We start from the raw sequence: 21,099 nt of genomic DNA on the forward strand, positions 1-21,099 counted from the left end.
GCAGACTACTCTCGGGAAAACTGAGCCCAGCTCAGAAGCCGCTCCTCACCTCGCAGCCTCTCCGTCCTCTGAGACGGGCCCGGCGCGGGGCCGGCTTCCTGCCAGTCCTCCAAGGCCAGGGCGTTTAAGCAGGACGGGAAGAGAGTCAGAGAAGGGGGCGCGGGGCCAGGGCTGAGCCGGCGGGCCGCGGCTCCTGACCCAGCTCGGGCGGCGCCTCTCCGTCCGCCCGTCTCGGCCTCAGCCGTCCTCTCCGGGCCGGGGCTGACCCATCGCGGAGACGCAGCCTGAGGACGCAGACAGCTTCCTCCTGAGCGTCGGAACGGAGACCGGGAGGCGGCGGCTGCAGCGCGGGCCAGCGGGGGAGCGAGGCCGAGGCGGCGCAGCCGGGCAGCGGGAGGCAGCTCCCGGGCCGAGCCCCGGCGACCCTGCGGGCGCGAACACCGGCGCCCCGGCAGCCGCGAGCGGAGCCCCAGGCGCAGGCGGGCTTGGGTCGCGGGAGGCCTGGCCCCGGAGGCGGACCCGGGCCGGGGGCGCCCCCGAGCAGGCCGCTCCCTGCCGGCGGCCCTCAGCCTCCTGGCCCGGGCGAGAGGCCGGGCAGAAGCCGCCCCCCGCCGCCACCGCCCCGGAGCCCAGGAGCCCGGGAGCCCGGCGCCCATTGGCGGCGGCGGCGCGGAGGCCCCGCCCCCGCCCCCTCCGGGAGCCGCCTCCGCCGCCGCCACAGCCGCTGCAGCTTCTGGCCCGGGCCCAGCCAGCGCCCGCCGCGCCGGAGTCGAGGCGCCACCGGGGCCGCTGCCCGCGGGCCCGCCATGAGCGGAAGCCTGCCGCCGCGGTCGCCGCCGCCTCATCAGCCGCGGCCGCCGCGCACTTCCATCCCCCGTCGTGGTCTCCCAGGCCGGGCCCGCCGAGCTCGGGCCCCCGCGCCGCCCGCGCCCCCCGTCGCCGCCCCGGCCCGAGCCCGCCGCCGCCGGCCGCCTCAGCCCTCCGGGCCCCGGGCCTCTCCGGGCGGGCGCGCAGGGTGGCGGCGCCTGCGGCCGAGCGCCGGGAGCAGGTACGGGGGCGGGAGCGGGCCGGGCGGGAGGGCCGTGGGGGGCTCGCGCGGGCGGCGGCCAAGGGCGTGCGGTCCAGCAGCGCGGCCCCGCCGAGGGGCGGAGCGCGGGCGGGGGAGCCTCGTCCGGCCCGGAGCCCTGGGAGCCGGGCGTCCCCGCCGCGCCGAGCGGCTCACAGAGCGTTTCCCCCGGGGCAGCCCCTCCCCTCGGGCGGGCAGCGCGGGAGCTCTCCCGGTCCCCGCTGGGCAGAGGGGGAAACTGAGGCTGCCGCGGGGCAGTGACTTGCCCAAGGTCACAGAGCCGGTGAGAGTCGTAGCCTGGCTGGGACCCGGGCCCCCTGGGCCGGCGCGGGCCCGCGCAGGGCGCCGGGGCGAGGAGGAGCTCCCAGCCCCCGAGAGCCGGGAGGATCGCTCGGGGAGCGGGGGGCGCCGGTCCCGGTCCGGGCACGCCCACCCAGCGCCGTTCGGGCTGGCTTAGGAGGAAGGCTCTCCTGCGGGGCGGGACGGAGGTGCAGGGCCCGCTTTGGGGGTCGGTGGTGCTCTGGGGAGCCGATCCGGGGAGCCGCAGCGGGGAGACTCGTGTAAGGGGTGTGCTCTGGGGGCGAGGGCCTCCTTGGGCGAGTGGGGCAGAGCCGCGGAAACTTCTTACTGCGGGGACCGTTCGGTCTCTGCCAGGCCCCCTTCCCTACCGCTCCGAGGGCTAAAGCATCCCCGCTGGGCGCCAGGAGGGAGGCCTGCCTGCCTTTGTGGAGGTCCCCGGGAGGTGTCTTTTCCACGAAAGGGCCCGAGGTCCGTTCATGCCCCAGACAGGAGTGCGCCTGTGGCCCTGGTAAAGACGCTTCTGCCACCGAAGACCGAATGAGTTTTTTCCGGGTGGTCTGGACCTGGCACACTTGGAGAACCCCCCGAGACAGGACAGCTGTCCCCAGCGAAGGGGGACAAGTCGCCCGCCTGCCTGGCATGTAACGCAGGGCCGCGGACTGCAGGGGATTCCTGTATTTGGGGTGGGTGATTGGAGGGCTGTTTTTACTGTGGATGCATCTTGGAAAGGGAAGGAAGCGAGGACGTGGAGTTGGAGAGGAGAGGGACAGGGTCCTGTGGAGCTAGGAACCAGAAGCTGTAGACTGGGGAAAAGGGAGAGGCTATTTCGTCATTGAGGGGGAAGGGAGATGAAAGGGTTGCGGAAGGGAGGGGGGACAGCGTCTGGTCTAGAGAAAAAGATGGGAACGTTTCAGAGGGAGCCCGACGTGATGAGCTTGAGAGGAGTCTGTTAGTGTGCAGAGTATTTAGAAGGTGGAGTAATGGGTATTGCTCTGCAGTCACTTTATTTTCTTTGCGTAAAGACTGTCGTGGTACTTTTATGTCAGTGTTTTAGTTTTCCCACTCCCCATCCCTGTTCTCTCCCCTGTTCTAAGGCCACAGGCCCATAGTATTGTCTTGGAAGTAAGACTTGCCAAAAGAGGAAAAGGAAAGACTAATTAGCAAATGCGTTAATTAGGGCCCTCTGTCCAAGATGATTCCTTATTTAACTCAGCTGTTTTCTTGGTGCCCTCCTGCACCTCAGCTTTCCAGCTGTGGTGGCTGTTGGCAGGGTCCTTGGGGAAGAAGTGCCCAGAATCAGACAAGATGGGTTAGATTTTCCTAAACTGAGAAACACCTATTTGACACGTGCATATAAAAGCAGCAGAATTTCCTTGTAGAAGACTTATAATCAGGGAAGTGCAAATTGAAACAGCAATGAGATGCCATTTCACGCCCATGAGATTGGCAAAAATTAAATGCTGCGATAACCAAGTGTTGGTAAGGTTGTGGTTACATACTGCTAGTGGGAATGTAACTGGACCCAGCCACCTTGGAGAGCAGTATAGTGATGTCCAGTTGAAGGAGGGCAAACATACCTATTTACCCCAAATGTCCATTTCCAGGTATCCACTCTAAGAAACTGCTGCACGCTTGTCGGAGAGAATGAGTACAGGAATGCTCATTGCAGCTTAAATGTCCACCCACCTGGAATACACAGAATGTTAGATAGTCCCGCACAGTTGATGGTCTAGCATTGTGAAAAATAAACTGTAGCCACATGCATTAAAGTGGTTGACTCTTACAAATCTACTGTGGGGTGGGGCAGCAAGGAACAGAAGAATTCTTACAGACTGTTTCCACTTGCGTAAAATCTGCAAACATGCAAAATTATGTTGTTTGTGGCTGTGTACATACGAAGTAATAGTATAGCAACGTGCAGGGGAACGACTAACTCCAAATTCAGAGTAGTGATTATCTCTGGGAAGAGGAGATGAGGAATGGGGTTGGACAGGGGTACAGAGGGCTGTAGTTGTATCTGTAATATTCTAGTACTGAAAACCTCTGAATCAGATCATTGCAATTTAAGATTTGCTTATCTTGGGTGTAGGGTACAGAGATAGTCATTATATTATTTTAAATATTTTTCAGATGTTAGAAGTATTTCTCACATGCAAAAAATTTTTTTGCTTACAGGGCACAGGGCTTTTTTGCCCAGTAACAGGGAACCTCTAGCTACAGGCTCCCGCCCAGCACAGCCTGTTAGGCTGCAGCTGGCGGTCCTCTTCTCATCCTCTGACCTGCACAGCCTCGGTTGGTGATGGCTGCCTTTTATTTTGGAATTGCTGATAGGCGTGGAGGATTTCCCAGTTTCTCTGACCATTCTAGTGGACCTAGGTCAGCAGTTTGAGCTTTGTCAAAATATAAGTGCCCCAGGACGTTCTCACTTATCAGATGTATGGAGGGCCCCAGAAATCTGAGTCTGGAAAAGTTCCCCAGTAGATTCGATGCCCACTAAAGTTCGAGAACCGCCGCCTTAGCCTTCTGACGCTGGGCTGTACTCCATTTCAGCTTTGCCCCAGCTAGCCCGCAGGCTGCCTTCTGTTGCCCCTCCTGCATGACTGGGACTAATGTGGACGCATGTGACACTTAGCTCTTCTGTAGGGCATAAAAGAATGATAGGGTTGGAAGCCATGGAACGTTAAGCCTTTTGTAATCCAGGCTATCTACTTCTCTTATTTCCATGCAGGAAAGGGGCCCACCACCCACGGGGGGAATTGATCAGGTGTTACAAATTTAACCACGTGTCACTCTATGTGGTTTTATATAACTGTAGAATAGAACCGAAAGAAGGTCTGAGAAAGAAGGAGGGGCCGGCCCCGTGGCCCAGTGGTTAAGTTGGGGGCTCTGCTTGGGTGGCCCGGGATTTCGCAGGTTCGGATCCTGGACGCGGACCTAGCAATGCTCATGAAGCCATGCTGAAGTGGCATCCCACATGCCACAAGTAGAAGCACCTACAACTGGAATTTACAACTATGTACTGCGGGGCTTTGGGGAGAAGAAGAGGAAAAAATAAATAAAAATTGAGAAAAGAACTGTCAGATTTGGAGAAAGTGAACCTGCAGAGGTGAGTGTCCATGCCTTCTTGTGCAGATGGTGGTGATTGTTTTAGTGTTTCAGCTTATGACGTGCATTCGACATTCAGCTGTTTAGGCCTGTTGTCTAAGATTATGGTCCTTAGGAAGCAACCGATTATCCCTCAAGATGTAGGAGTTGTCTTTTTCCCAAATTTGCTAGTTTTCCTTCTCTGCTAGACTGTTTTTGCTCTAGTCTTAATATGTGTAGGGATGAATTTGTATTAGCAAATGCGGGGATTTCCGGTAAGGAAATTTGTACAGTGCCTGTTTATTTGTCTTTGGTGAGGTGGTTCTTTCTGGAAACCTACTCTGGAGGTGCAGTGTTGCCCCAGGTACATTTTTGCAGGGCAGCTGTGGAGGGTTGTTATGCATTGGGCCCAGCAGAAGGACACTTGTTTTGGGTGGCAAGTGGGAGTGGAAATCCATTCTGTGCTCCCCTTACCAAGAGGAGCACCTCGTGTGGAACTGTGTCCCCTCAGAGAGGGCATCCCTTTCTCCTTCTCACGGAGGTGCTTTATGGACCAGCGTGGCCCTGCAGCTCCGGAAGTGTTGGTCCAGCTGTAACTAACTGCGGTCCACCCTCATCAGGGGCTCTGCAAAGAGGGCTGCTCAGGCTTGGGCCTGGGGCTGCAGGTGAGCTTTGCATGCGAAGGGACCTGCCCCTGGCTTTTCATCACCCTGCTCACGTGAACCAAAGAGGTCAGCTGAAAATTGTAAAATTTGTTATGGGGCTGGAGAAATAGGTACAGAAGAAACGATTTAGAAAATAACATTCTGTATGGAAAGACAGAAGGAGAGAGAAACCATTAAAAAGACGAAAGCACTGGGGAGAGACAGTGGCTTTGAACCACGTTTGTCTTTGCATTCTTACAGTGCTCACTTTCAGGGAAACACGATGTTATTTTTCTCTTCCTATTTCCCCCTACTAGCATTCTTGAATTTCTTAAGACCTGAGGCTTTTTAGCCAATTTTGAAATATTTACCCATTTGTGTTTTCCATTAAGTGGTTGTTTACGCTTTCTGCTGTTTCATTTTTTCTTGGAGAGAGAGGGGGTGGGGGCTGAACCAAGGACGAGACTGGACTTCCTACTGCTGTCGCACAGATTGGCAGCGTGGTTTTCAGGACAGTTGTCACGGCCGAGAGCTGTCCTGTGGGCTCATTTGAAGTGGTTCCTGTTGTCTTTTTAATTATTTTTAAACACGATTGAGAGTGATGGATAGAGAGTTTCCTGGTGCTTTTGCTGCTGTCTTGAAGGATTTTTTTTGAAGGAAATGTGTGTAAATAAAACTGAAAATGTTTAACGCAAGTGGTGTTATGCCCACACAAGGAGGAGAAACAGTCCTCATCCGCAGGCCTTACCCACAGGAGGCAGTTTGGTTTTTCCTGTTCGGCTTTAGTGGATCTTAGTGCTGTGCTAGGGCTGCTCAGAACACTCGCTGGAGTGATGCTGGGCAGGTGGAGGAGGAGAAGGATGGGACTGTCCCAGGGTTTATCCGCAGTTCCCTCCAGTCGCCATGTGGAAAGCTGTTACTGCATTGTCTGCTTTTGTGATAAAGCGTGTGTAGAAATAAGGGAGAGATTGTCACTTTTGAGGTATACGGTCATCTGACCCTGTTGAAGGAAAAAATGGAGGGAAGAAGTGGTAAAAGAGGAAAACTGCATCCTTGGAAGAGAGTAGCCGGCATTCAAGTGGTAGGACATTTTGTAGCGCTTTTGGGATGTCCCCTGAGTTGAAAGTTCCCTGTCCGCGTCCCTTCTGCTCCAGCACGGCTGATTTCAGTGTGTGCAGATGGGGCTCACTGATCTTCGGTTGAAACCTGTTTGATGGTCACAGAGCTAGAAAGTAGCAGTTTTGAAGAGGAGACTGAGGTAGTTAGGTAGGCTGAAAGTAAAACACGTATTCATTTCATAATGGCTTTTGCAAATAGGAGTTGGGACTCTCATAATGAACAAAAATTATTTTCATTTGGCTTTTAGGCTGTTTTATTTTTAGAATTTTTAATAGACTTGTCTTCCTGTGTAGATTTTTGTTGCTGCCTCAGTGCATATTTGAGCACCTACCGGGGGCGGGTAATCCCAGTAGAAGGCAGATTTCCTGTGGTGATGGCCTTGACTGTCAGAGACTTCGTTCCCTGAGGCCCTGACAGCAGCGCAGAGGGTGTGCTTCAGCCACTGCCTTCTTCTCTCCCTTTCTTCATGCTTCCTTCTGCTTTCTGGCCCTCTGGGCTTGGTGGTGATCTGGCCATCTGTTAGGAGAGGCCCAGTTCCCTCCTTCCCCCATGGGAAGGGTGCAGAGGCTTCACAGAGCCTTTTGACTGGGCACCCACCAGTAAACCCCTCCAACAGTATTGAGCAGGACCGAGGGCCACCACAGGGCTCCAGCTCCTCTTCCTTCGTTGCTGCCTTTGTTGCCACTGCCCACTCTTTGCTCTGGAGCCTGGAAGGCACCCCTGTCACCCCCAGTCATACAAAGAGGCTTTGTGCTCTGAGGATGTTCTAAAGGCAGGATCGCTGTAATTATAATTCCCGAAGCACAAGCAAGCAATGGGGGCAGGCAGGGTAAAGATGGTATCCCAGGACTTGCTGGTAGGGAGAAGCCAGCGGGATGAGAAATCAGTACCGGAATGGATAGTGGAGTGTTGCTGCTCATGCTGATGGGAATGTGTTTAAGTGAATACATTTCAGGGTTTCAGATTCGAATACTTGCAAGATATTTGAAGCTTTAAAAAGCACAAGCCTGCTAGAACTTTTTTTTCCATTTTTTTGGTCTACAATTGTAACTAAAAAGTAGTTTAGAAGAAGGTATGTAGAAATCTGGGCCTACTTTACTATGTTTGTGTTGCCAGAATGATTGATTGCCCAAGAAACTCAAATACCCAGCTTGCTTACTATCCAAGGGATGCTCTTACTAATTGTGTATATATATTTTTTCAGTTTCTAAAAGTAAGCACTGACTGACACGTTTGGGAATCTGATTTTACACCTACCCCCACCAGAAAGGAGACAATAATCTGGGGATACGTGCTTAAGAAACTCTTATCTCCACCCTCCTATGTCATGATCTGTGGGCAATCTTTCAGTGAACACTTTTTTTCTTACTATGTTAACTATTAGTATATTACTCTTACTGGTGTCACAAACACACGTGTTTTGTTTTTTTTTTAAGAAATGCAGCAAACAGTTGACTGCAAGGGTTATCTGTAGGATAGTGGACTCTAGTCGTCCTTACTCAAGGTGAGGGGAAGGGGTCCTTTTTGTTGTGATTAGTGCTGACGCCTGTGGTGAGTGAAGCAGCCAGGTGGATAGTGTGTAGGTTTCCATGGAAACCCACAGCTCCTGTGAGCTGCCCCTTCCTCTAATTACTTGTTGGAGGCGGGTCAGGAGTTGAACCTGTATTTTTACTGTCTAGCATGATTTTGTCTTGTTTGAGGAAATCTACCTTTTTTATTGACAGTTAAAATTGTGTATATTTAAAGTGTGCAACATGATGATTTGATACATGTATACATTGTGAAATGATTACCACATCTGGTTAGTTAATACTTCCATCACCTAACATACTTACGTTCTTTTTGGTGAGAATGCTTAAGATCTACTTGCTTTGCAAATTTCAAGTATATGATACAGTATTATTAAGTGTAGTCACCATGCTGTACATTAGATCCTCAGAACTTTATTTGTCATTCATCTTATAACTGAAGGCTGATGCCCTTTGACCAGCATCTCCCCATTTCCCCTACTTTCTAGCTCCTGATATCCACCATTCTCCTCTTTGTTTCTATGAGTTTGACTTTTTAAATTAAAAAAAATTGCGTTTTTAGATTCCACATACAAGTGAGGTCCTGTGGTATTTGTCTTTCTCTGTTTGGCTTACTTCGCTTAGCATCATGTCCTCCACTTTCATCCATGTGGTCCCAAATGGCAGGGTTTCCTTCTTGCTCATGGCTGAGTAATATTCCATCGTCTGTATATACCACATCTTCATCCGTCACACACTCAGCTATTGTGATTAATGCTGCAGGGAACAGGGGAGTCCAAGTATCTTGAGGAAATCTTCCTTAAATTGTTTCTCCACAAGACTGCTGAGTAGTCTATTACAGCGATATTGCTCAAATAATCCTTTGAAGAGACCATACCAATTTGACAGCTAAATTTTATGAGATTTAATAATACACGAGGATCCATTTTATCTGGTTTTAATGAAAAGTAAGATTAATCCCTACCTCCCACCCCCACTGTTTTGGGCAAGTATATTGATCAGCAGTGACTTATGTTTTAGCTTAATTGTAAACTCTCATTAGGCTCCTTCATTTGCTTCATTTATAATATATATTTCCTTCAGGGACTAACCTCTTTCTCTGCTTACTTCACTGCTGTCTGGTGGCCACTAAAAGTAATGATACGACATTTATAGAATGCCTACTGTGTGCCAGGCACAGTGAGGATGTCAGATGATTCAGATATGCCACAGTTCAGCGACAGATTCTGACAGTGTGTTAGCAGAACAAATGCGTCTTTGGGTCTGCTAACCCTCATAAGAGGCAGAGAACATCAGAATTGCATTGATAGTGATATGATATAGCCTTGTAATTAATGTTGCTAAAGCACAGATCTAATCAGATCGAAAATTTAAGTGGCTGCCTTCTAAGTAAAAGAACTGTTTTTTGGTCTGGCATTCAAGGCCAGCATAATTGGGTTTGGGTCTTCATTATTCCCAATTTCTACGATTCTTCCTCATGAACATTATTCTCTGGGGAAATAGAATGCCCTTTAGTCCATATGTATGTCTCTTTCTCACCTCGGTGCTTCGATTGTTACTTCAGCTCTTGGAATGCCTATCCTCCTTCAGCTTTTCCAAATCGTACTTATTTCTTAATATCTAGAGAATATGGTCACTTACTGTATGCTTATTACATGCAAGGCTCTATTCTTTGTGCTTTACCTGGATTAATTCATTTAATTTTCACTACAGTCCTCTGTGGTTGACGCTGTTGTTGTCCTTATTGTGCGAATGAAGAAACTGGAGCACAGAGAGGTTAAATAACTTGCTAGAGATGCTGCAGCTCTTAGGAGTGATCTGGGATGTGAACCCAAGCCGTCTTGTTCCAGCGTCTGTGTTTTCAGCCATCATGCTTTACTGCGTGTCACTGTATAGATAGCCTAAGCAAATTTAGCAGCTAGTTTTGGGAACAGAAGATTGAATATAAGCAAAGGCGATCACTGTTTTAGCTGCTAGAGAGAATTTGTACCTTGGTCCTCTTGAGAAATATACTTCTTTTTTTTTTGTAATTCTGAATTATTTTGTTAGGATTATTTAATTCATTTTTCTCAGTCATTCACGAATTTTTCACGTAAGGAGTAGGAGTACCTGCATTGGAGTGGGTTCACTTTAGATTGGACGTATTTAAATTGCTTCTTAGAAAATCTCCCGTGTTCTATGATTCTAACCTTAGGGTCTTAACTGAGGGCTTATTTGGGCACTTAAGCAGATACAAAACTTCTCAAGGAAAAATTTGGCCCTACTCAGAGGAACTTCTGAATCCCACCTTTTTGTGGCTATGAGTACCCCTCCCCCGGAAAGCAGTGCAAGAATGGATGTTAAACTTCTTTTCAGCCTCTTTAATTTTCAGGATAAACTCTGGCTTGTCACAAGCTAAAGCATAAACATGTCCCTTTATTCAGTAGCGTGGAAGATGAGCATTTCAGGCGCCGGTTGGAGAGCCTGCTGTAGGGCTGATGCCTGAGACAGTGGATTGTTTGAGGATAATGTAGCACAGCGCTTCCCAAATGAGCTACTTCAGAGTTGGTTGGAATGCGTGTTAAAAATTCTCTGTCTTTATGTGGCCTAAAGTTGGAATCTGAGATTGAGTAAATTTTCTCATAAGCTGTTATAGATGGTGTTTCTAAGATTATTTCATCTATATTATGGGCTTAATAGGCATTGATGGGCCATCTATTTCGGAAATGTTCTATAGGAAAATGGAATTCAGAGGTCAAAAGTAGGTACAGTACTTAGAAACGTTTGGAACGTGGCCTGTTTTTGAGTCAAACTCTGCCAAGTCAATCTTTTCCTCCTACTTTGCTTACAGATACCTAGAAAGGAAAAATTAATTTTCCACCTTTCACGTTGCTAAGCGATATATGGAATTAATTCATAGGAGGAAGATATTCTTCCTATTCAGGCAGAATAAAAACTGAGTAATCCAGATAATTGAGGAATTTCCACCCATTTACTGGTTTGAGTTTCTTTAAGAACGTTAGACTCAGAACACATCTAGAGTTACAGTATGTTTGCGGGCTTTAGTGGAAGAAATTATTCTTGACTTTCTTTGCTGTATATCAATATGAGTAATAAACTCTTGTGATCTAATTATCCAATATATCTATTAAAAGCTGTGTGTATATTGCTGAAAACAGGCATATTCCATGCTATTTTTGAGCTTCAACTTTAAATAAAAGCTACCATTGTGTGCTTAAAAGAACAAGAAATAAACCCAAAAAAACAACAAGGGCAGCAAGGCAACCATTTGCCTTCTTAAAATGAATTTGTGTGCAGTTCATGAATTTGTTAATTTCTATGTTGACATCAAAACTAAAATCAGAATTTGACTCGAGAATGTTTAGGTAATACTGTATATATTTTGAGTCTAACTTTTGGTAGAAGGAATTCTTTGAAAAAATGAACTCTGTCTCAATTGACATGAGTGATTTTAACGTAAGCAATTCTGTGGGATGGGAAGGGGGTAGAAATCAAACTAGTTTTACCATACCCAAATCTTTTTATAGCACATTCGAGTTGTCAACACGTTTCCTTTACAAATAAAATTGTTTGATAGAATAATTGTATTATTTTTCCCAGTACGATGTGATTAAAAACTCAAGGCCCAAATTTATTTTAGGGCTTGATTAAAAGTATTTGCTGGGGCCGGCCCTGTGGTGTAGTTTTGAGTTTGGCACGCTCCACTTTGGCAGCCCAGGTTTGCAGGTTTGGATACTGGGCATGGATGTACACCACTGGCCAGACATGCTATGGTGGCAACCCACATAGAAAATAGAGGAAGACTGGCACAGATGTTAGCTCAGGACAAATCTTCCTCAGCAAAAACAAAAACAAAACTCAAAAAAAGTCTTTGCTTCTATGGAAGAAAAGTTATCAAATTGAATTGGGGCTTTAGAATTTTTGACTCCGAGATTGCTTTAAGAAGGGAGAGAGGCAAGTCACATTGGGTCTGGGCCCCACAGAATTGACCCTCGTACTTCCTGGGTTAGGAAAGCTCACAGAGGGGGCTGTGTTGCCCTGGTGGGGCCACAGCCTAGGAGGAGCTAGAAGTGAAACTGGAAGTGCGTTAAAGAAGCAGATGGCGGTATCAGGCTGCGTCGTCCGGCCAGGTTGAGCAGGGAGAGACTGATTCTCAGCACAAACGTTACGTGGTCCACCTGGCAGACTTCTGGGAAGGTCAACATGTTCGTAGTCAACTCGGGACAGACCTGAGACTCAGTGGAGGAAAATGAGAGAAGAGCAAAGCGAGAGGTTGAGGCAGCGGCCTTGGGGTGCAGGATTTCAAAGAAAATTTCTGAGCCCTTAAGGGAGGCTGCAGGAAGTTAAAGGCGGAATTCTGGGGACGTTTCCCCCCACCCCCAAAAGCTGTGGAAGTTGAGGGCAGATGCACTTAAGGTGAAGATACCCTTATTAGAGCAGAAAAGGTGTATCCCCTTGCTTTGTTTTAGCACGATAGGTTCCCACTACTGTACTGGTGATACAAAAAAGGTTAGCTGGTCTTAGGTAATTTTTTTATGCTTGGAGTTAAAATTGAAATTCACTTATTTGAAAAGAAAACTGAAAACTTATGAAATAACACTGACACCTAAGAGCAACACATTTCCAGGGTGGTTTAATGGTAGTTATGTTACTACACAAAGGGCCCGATCTGCTGCCTGCAAGACAATGCCAGTCATAAAGAGGCAAGATCGGGGCAGAGAAAGGGCATTTTATTACAGCTTGCTACCAAGGGGAAACATGGCCAACTAATGTCTGAAAGAACCATCTTAAGGGGGACACAGAATCTTGAAGCAGTTACATGGGCCAGTGGGTTATAGGGAGGGGGTGAGGAATGTCGACTCTCTGGTGTTACAGGCTGGGAGTCGCCACACCAGATAGTCTGTCTGTTGAGGGGTCACCTCGTTCCTAAGGAACTCAAAAGAACAAAGCTGTCATCTTCTTGCAGCTGAGATTTGCATGCACAAGTGGGGGTCATAAAATCTACAGAACAGTTAGATCTCCTGGAGGGTGCATATCCAGCTGGGTTAGTCAGAGGTCATTCAAAGTTACAATATGGTTTCTTTTCTACAATATGGCTTCCCTTATGTCAACCTTGGGTTGAGCCAGTATCAGTTATGTGCTGTCTGTCACAAAGAAAGGATGACACTGCTAACATGCTCTGCGTAACTAGGGCATGCCGTGCTGATGTTTTCCCCCCGGGAGTGATAGATTCAAATTCAGAGAGATTAAAAGCCGCTGCTCTTTCTGCTGGCCTCCTCCTTCCCATCCCCAGAAGCCACTCATAGATCCTCTGTGTGCAGGTGGTGGGGGTTATATGGACTGGGGTTGGGTTTATGGCTCTGAGGTGGACCAGCGCTTCTCACACTTTGCTTATACTTACTTATACTTTACTTATACATCACTTGGTTCTTGTTAAAATGCAGATTTCCAGCAAGGGCACAGGGGGGGATGGTGAAGTAGTTCTGAGTAGCCAGTGGAGCAGTGGCTCTCCAACTCTAGCCTGCAGAATCTTCACGCGGAGGGCTGGCCAAAAGGGAGTTTACTGGGCCCACCTCCTGAGCTTCTGATTCACCTCACTAGGGTGGGCCTGATACTCTGCATTTTAAACAAATTCCTGGGAGATGCTACCACCCTGTGGGGAGGGGCATATTTTGAGAGCCACTGAGCTAGAGTATAAATAACCCTGAGGAGAATCATGGCTTTTTGAGCATTCTTTTATAACTGAACTGAAAATGGTGGAAGAAGGGTTGCAGAAAGTAATAGAGGAATCAGTACTGCCATGTTAACCTAATAACGCCTCATAAAACAATCCTGCCGGCCCTGGTGGTCCAGTAGTTAAGTCGGTGCTCTCAACACCTGTCGCCCTGGGTTCGTTTCCCACACGGAACCACACTACCCATCTGCTTGTCATACCACTGTGGCTGCACGTTGCCATGATGCTGAAAGCTATGCCACTGGGGTTTCAAATACCAGCAAGGTCTCCCGTGGTGGACAGGATTCAGCTTCCTGGAAGGGTGGAAAGAGTACTAAGTTCCAGAACGCTTGGGTTCCAGGCCCTGCTCTACTTCCAACTGGCTGTGTGATCTTCAGCAAGTCCCTTCTCTTGTCTGGGCCCCACTTTCCCTCCTGTACAATGAGAGGATTCTTCTGGATGATCTAATAATCTCTTTCCTTGCCCCAGCCTGCCCTTATCCCTCGTTACACCACCCCCTGTCCAACTGGCCCTGACGTTCCAGAAGCAGTCTTGAACTGAGCTTTGAAGGACCCAGGTGGCACTCACAACCCATCTCTGAGTTTCCTCCTTAGCTCTGGGCCCTGGGCCCAAGTCCTGATAGGGTACCTGGCTTTGGCAGGTCGGAGCCTTCAGAGGGCAGAAAGACCCTGAGCCTCTGAGGAAGGCCTCAGGGGGACCTGCATTGTGATGACCTCATCGACTCTATGACATCATCCCCTCTCCCATCCTCTACTCCTCCCCCGTCAGCTGCTCTGCACACAACCATCAGTCTGAATCCCAACGGCCTGAGAAAGTCTTCTCTCCAGTACCTGCTGCTGATCTTCTGCCTCAGCTAGCAAGAAGCACCATGAAATGGGAATTCACTGAGAAAAACTACGACAGCTTCCTGCTGCAGAAACTGAATGAACAGAGGAAATGCAAAGAGTACTGGGATGTGGCCCTGACTGTGGACCACCATGTTTTTTATGCACATCGCAATGTACTGGCTGCTGTTTCTCCAGTAGTCAAGAGCCTCATCTCTAGTGATGAAGTGAAGACCACTGATGAGCTCTTTATCACCCTTGACCCCAACTACCTGAGTCCGGCCACGGTGGACCAGCTCCTGGACTACTTCTACAGCGGCAAGGTGGTGATCTCAGAGCAGAACGTGGAGGAGCTCCTTCGTGGGGCCCAGTATTTCAACACACCACGCCTTCGAAACCACTGCAAGGACTTCCTGATTAAGTCCATTAGCCCTGTCAACTGTTTGCACTACCTCATCTTGGCTGAGATGTTTGGGCTCAAAGAGGTATCGGACTTGGCGTACTCAGGCATCCGTGACAACTTCCACTACTGGGCCAGTCCTGAGGGCTCCATGCCTGAGGACTTCATGTGCTGTCCGCCTGTCATCTTTGGCCGCCTGCTTCAAGATGAAAACTTGCATGTGCTCAATGAGGACCAGGCTCTCAGTGCACTCATAAATTGGGTGTACTTCTGGAAGGATGAGCGGGAGAAGTATTTCAAGAAGTTCTTCAGTTACATCAATCTCAATGCCGTCTCCGATAAGACACTGATGTTTGCCAGCAACAAGTTGATGGACATGGAGAACAGCTCAGCCCCTGTGACCCTGATTGAGAGTGTCCTTGTGGAACGACAGCAGGACAGGCCATCCAGCCTGCTGAGCTACCAGCGGAAAGGGGCCCTGCTTGATTCGGTGGTCATCCTAGGTGGCCAAAAGGCCCAGGGCAAGTTCAATGATGAAGTGTTTGCCTATGTCATCCAGGAGAACCTGTGGTTGAAGCTCTCAGAGATGCCCTATCGAGCAGCAGCACTCAGTGCCACCTCTGCTGGTCGCTACATCTACATGTCTGGTGGCACCACAGACCAGATTTCAGGTCTAAAGACAGCTTGGCGGTATGACATGGAGGGCAACTCCTGGACCAAGTTGCCTGAGCTGCCGCTTGGTCTTGTCTTCCACACCATGGTGACCTGTGGGGGGACAGTGTACTCAGTGGGTGGGAGCATTGCCCCAAGGCACTATGTCTCTGACATCTATCGTTATGATGAGCACAAGGAGGCCTGGTGCCTGGCAGGGAAGATGAGCATCCCTATGGATGCCACAGCTGTGATCACCCACAGTGACCGGAACCTGTACATTGTCACTGGACGGTGCTTGGTGAAGTGCTCCATTTCCCGAGTTGGAGTGGTGGACTGCTTTGACACCAACACTGGGGAGGTTGTCCAGAGTATCACCTTCCCCATCGAGTTCAGCCACCGGCCCCTGCTCTCTTTCAATCAGGACAACATCCTCTGCGTGCACAGCCACTGGCAGAGCATGGAAATCAACCTACAGAAAATCAAGGCCAACAGGACGAGCATCTCACTGCCTCTCTTGCCCAACAACTGCCCCCTGGATGAGTCCCATGCTATATGCTCCATCGGAGACGGCAGGGTGTTTGTATGTGGGGGTGTCACCACAGCCACTGATGTTCAGAAAAAGGACTGCACCATCAATCCAAACGCCTACTTGCTGGACCCGAAGACAGGCAACTGGAAGACCCTGGCCCCCCCACCAGAGGCACTGGACTGTCCCGCCTGCTGTCTAGTCAAGCTACCTTGCAAGATTCTTCAAAGGAATTAAACCACTTTTAGTTGGGAGAATAATTAGATGCATTATTATCCACAATTTAGTGAGAGGGAGAAGGAGAGGAAGATGGCCTGTGGGTTCCTTATTAGTGTTCCTGTCTGTGTTTGGCCCTGAAGGGGAGATCCTGGGCTAGGGCTGCTGTCACTGGAGGGATCCAAGCTGAGGTGGAATGGAGTTCCTGGTGGGGGGGACTGAGGCTTCTCTTGGGCACTGGCCAAGGGGGTATTTGGAAACCCCCTGATGTGTCCCCTGTAGCCGCCTGGAAGGCATGTGCTAGACTAACAGGTGAAGCAGTTGCTTAGAGCTGTGAGGCCTTAGGCTCCTCCAACACTCACTTCCCTCGAGTCTGCCCGGGAAGGCAGGTGGGCCAAGGCCAGGACTGGGAGAGGAGCCTCCTGGCTGGGAAGGAAGAAGGCGGTGTGGGCCAGGCTCAGGGATGAGGCAGAGGGAACGGGGGAGGCAGGGTGACTTGGCTGTTGTATTTGACCACGCAGCTGTGGTGTATTTGTGAGGCACTTGGGGGGTTACTTAACAGTTGTTTCCAGAGAGCAAGGTTCATGGAGAACTTTCTCCAGGCATGTGAGTCTGAGAGACTGGAGGTGACAGAGAGGTCATCAAGGGAGAGAAAAGAAACCTGTGTCTCTCTTGGAGAGCAGCTTGGGGATGAGGCGAGATGATGGGATAAGAGAGACAGGGCAGTGTAGTAGTTAAGGGTTGGATGCTGGGGACAGATGGCCTGGTCGAATACCAGTTCCACCACTTACTAGGTCATCCTGGGTGAGTTACTTACCATCTCTGTGCCCTAGTTTCCTTATCTGTAAAAGGTGGACAATAAGAGTCCCCATCATCATAGGGTCATGGGAAGTGTAAGTGAGTTAATACGTGCATAATGCCGACGACAGTCCCTGGCATATATTAAAGGGCTACAAGAGTACTTTTTTTAGAAGGAAAAAAAAGAGAGGTTGAGGCAAGTGTCCAGGTTTTTGGGCCCTTAGATTAAGTGAGGTCCCATCAAATGCTCTTTGAGACCTCCTCCCTCAAAGCCTCAGTGAGCTTTCCTCAGTTCTAACTCCCTCTGTTTCCCTTTCCGTCATGTGTGTACTCAGACATAATCCTCAGCAATTTAGAAGGAACTGACCGTGTCCTGCAACAGCTGTAGAATCCTCGGTCATCCCGTCTCTCATTCATCCATGAATTTACTTTCTCCTCCACTGCTCACTTCACACACACACTATCATTGAGGCCTCTCTGTGCAAGTCCCTGTTCCAGGTGCTGGGGCCACAGGCATGACAGAGACAATCCATGTCCCTGGGAGGGAGTATCTGTGCCAGTGCTCTGCAAAGAGAATATTATGCAAACCACGTGAGTAATTTAAATATATCTAGTAGTCATGTTAAAAAGGTGTAAGGAAGCAGGTAAAATTAATTTTAATAATATATTGTATTTAATCCAATATTTTCTAAATATTATCATTTAAATGAGTATTGAATGTAAACATTTATTAATGCTATATTTAACATTCTTTTTTGCATGCTAAGTCTTCAGAATCCAGTGTGTATTATACACTTAGAGCACAGCTCAGTTTGGACTAGCCACAGGCACAAGGCCCCAGGAGGCTAGTGGCTCTTATCAGACAATGCTGGATACTTTATGTATCCTGATGGTTCAGATCTGCTCCATCTCCTTCCTTTTCCCACTCCGCCCTCCTCCACCTGCTCAGAATCGTCTTCTTGACCTCTCTGTTGGCTGGCCTCTCTCTTCAAAGCCTACCCTCTGCCCAGGCCTGCCTTTCCTCCTTCCAGGCCAGGACCTTGGACTTCACAGCTGACCCTCTCTACCCTGGAACTTTCCCACATTTCTCACTTCTCCAACCCTGGGCAGCCCCCTCCTCTGCTCACCTCTCTGCCATCTGCCAGCTGGAAGAGCAGGGTCTTACAGATCCATGCAGCTAAGCCCAGCTGCCCCTTCCGCACCCCACCAGGCTTAGCTGACCGCTGAGTCCCCTCTCACTGACTCCAGAGGCCCACTCCCCACAGCTGATTCTCCAGCCATCTCTGGGGTCCTGGGGCCCCGCTCTTCCCCTGTCTTCTTTCTCGGCCACCTACCTCTCATTCTGGCACCAGAGCTCGAGAGAAATAGAGTCAGATGATCTGAGCTCCACAAACAGTCCCGTGTCCACCAAAACTCTCCCCAGAGCTCCTGCTGTTGAGCACCTCGGAGGAAGAGGCGTCCTTCCACGATTCAAAGCTCGTGCCTCCCCTGTATCTTCACTCTGTCCCCTCACAACTTCTCAGCCTCCTCTGTTCCCTCTCTCTCCACATCCCCTTCCCGATTCTTCTCTTCATCCCACACATATTCTCAAGTTTGCTCTATCCCCAAGCAAACCCTCCTCAGCTCTGAGGTCTGCCTCTTGCTGTCTGCCCATCTCTTTCCTCAGTTGAGCTTCCTGAATGTTGTCTGTGCTCTCTGGTTCCAGATCAGTCTGTAACCCACTCAGCCTGGCTTCTGTTCCCAGCATGCCCCCCAAGTGTCTCCTGACGACACTGTCCTCTTTGTCCTTTGCTCCACATTCTTCTTTTCCTTGCAGTACTGGGCAGTATTGACAACTCCCCCCTCAGCAGAATCACTCGGGCGCTTGGTAGAAGGAGATCGTTAGCACAGAGGGATTATAATCTGATATATTAACCAACTTGGGCCTCCCTTCTTCCTTCCTGAGCCCTTCCCACATGAAAATTAGACCGTGAGGCGGAAGCATTCAGGGCTCATCTCTGGAGGAGACCGGCACAGCTCAGTGTAGGAATCAGAGTCAAATTCTTGGCATTTGCTGCTAGGGAAGCTTTGTCAATTCATAGCAGAGATTATGGTCTTGAAAGACGAGGCTTTTGAACTACAGCTCAGATCTGCAAACTGGGTGCCTGAAGGCCTTCCACAGGAAGTTCAGACGTGCATGGCTTTAAGGGAATCAGTTTCCAGATCCTCACGTTTTTTTCCTAGAACTGATCCACCTGAGAATATGCCTAGAGATTTCATTCTAGTTCTCTTTCCCCACCTTCCCTTTCAAAATTATGTTTCAAACACTTTACACACACACACAGTAACATTTACCCATCCCACATCTTCCCGGATGCACTGCCCCAGGATGCCGCATCAGTGTAACTGTGTCAGGCGTCAGTGAAGCCTCCTTTCATCAACACACCAACATCCAAAGAAGAGTTTCTTATATTTTTCTGTCTTATCTATACATGTTTTCTGTTGAGGTGTGAAGTTGTGTGTTAAAAAACTAGGGTGTTTTGTCCAAGTTGGGTTGTTAATGGACTGTCATCAAAGATGACCAGCAAGATGGACTGATGACATTTATATAAGCTTTATTGAGATATAATTCACATACGTTATAATTCACCCATTTAAAGTGTACAGTTCAATAACTCTTAGAATAGAGTTGTGCAATCATTATCAAATCAACTTTAGAACATTTTCTTTACACCAAAAAGAAACCTTGTACCCCTTAGCTGTCACCCTCTAACCCCCTCATCTTCCCAGCCCTACACAGCCACTCATCTACTCTCCATCTCTCTGGATCGGCCTATTCTAGACATTTCATATAAATGTAATCATATTATATGTGTCCTTTTGTCTGGCTTCCTTCACTTAGTGTAATACTTCAAGGTTCATCCATCTCACAGGATGTGTCAGTACTCCATTCTTGTTTTATGTCCGAATAATATTCCATTGTGTGGATATGCCACATTTTATTTATCCATTTATCAGTTAGCTTGTGGACATTTGAGTTATTTCCATTTCTTGGTGCTTATGAATAGTGCTCTATGAACATTTGTTTAGAAGTTTTTGTGTTCACATATGTTTTCGTTTCTCTTGGGTATATACCTAGGACTAGAATTGTTGGATCAAATGGTAACTCTCTGTTTAACCATTTGAGGAACTGCCAGACTGTTTTCCAAAGCAGCAGCGTCCTTTTACATTCCCACCTGCAGTGTATGAGGGTTCCAGTTTCTCCGCATCCTCACCAACACTTCTTATTGTCTTTCCAAATATAGTCATCCTAGTGGGAGCAAGTAGCATTTCATTGTGGTTTTGACTTGCATTTCTCTGTTGGCTAATGATGGTGAGCGTCTTTTCATGAGCTTATCTTTGATGACAGTTGTTTAATAACCTAGCCTCTTCCATGCTCAATGGTTATCAGAGAAAGCATTGCTCCTGAGGGAGAGCTCTGTGAGGACAAAACCAAGACAGTATGACTCAGAAACATTGACGGTCATAGTGCATTATTTCATTCAGGCCACAGAATCATGACAAGTCTCTATGTCTTCCTATATCTCCATCTGTCTTAGAATGTTTGAGCTTTGTTGCAAGTATGTTATAAATATTCCCTACCAAGTCTGTCCTCTCCATTTTACCACTCTCTGTGATGAGAAAGAGCTCCCCTTCTCCCATGTACAGTTGCTTATTTTGTACCATTTAAAAGATGACATAAAATGTTCCACATTTACTTCCAAAAGGGCAGTGTTACATGTTTGAACAAAAGTAAATATATCACATGTAGGTTAGAATGCTCATTCAGCCTTCTAAGAAACATTTTAAACCTTTTTTATTATGAATATAACACACATAAAAAGTGACCATACAGAACTGTATAGCTTAATGAATGATTGTAAATATCCGGAATATTGCCAACACCTCCAAAGTCTCCTCTGTGGCCCCTTCCTGAGTATAATCCCATGCCCGCCCTGGCTTTTTAATATAGTTTTACCATCTAAGTAGGCATTTCTAATACAGGGATTAGATTGGCCTATTTTTGAATTTTACATAAGAGAACTGTACAGTATGAATTATTTTGTGCCTGGCTTCTTTCACACAAAATTTTGCTTTTACAATTTATCCATGTTGTTGTATGTAGTTGTAGTTCTTTCCATTCCTCTTCTGTATAGTGTTGTGTCACAGGAATCCATCATTTTATT

The 21,099-nt window shown here is 48.5% G+C and overlaps 1 protein-coding gene across 1 annotated transcript; it reads left to right on the top strand.

The window, feature by feature from the left end:
• The first annotated feature begins 4,593 nt into the window (after positions 1 to 4,593).
• On the top strand, positions 4,594 to 16,137 carry LOC103543711 (calicin-like). The gene has a single exon (XM_070595820.1). The coding sequence runs from the start codon at positions 14,345 to 14,347 to the stop codon at positions 16,115 to 16,117; it is 1,773 nt and encodes a 590-aa protein (XP_070451921.1). The 5' UTR covers positions 4,594 to 14,344; the 3' UTR covers positions 16,118 to 16,137.
• The last annotated feature ends 4,962 nt before the right edge of the window (positions 16,138 to 21,099 follow it).

This window comes from Equus przewalskii, chromosome 26 (genome assembly GCF_037783145.1).
Source record: "Equus przewalskii isolate Varuska chromosome 26, EquPr2, whole genome shotgun sequence".
NCBI classification, from domain to species: domain Eukaryota; kingdom Metazoa; phylum Chordata; class Mammalia; order Perissodactyla; family Equidae; genus Equus; species Equus przewalskii.

Coding starts and splice junctions, on each gene's coding strand:
- LOC103543711 (XM_070595820.1), top strand. CDS start 14,345: ATGAAATGGGAATTCACTGAGAAAAACTACGACAGCTTCCTGCTGCAG.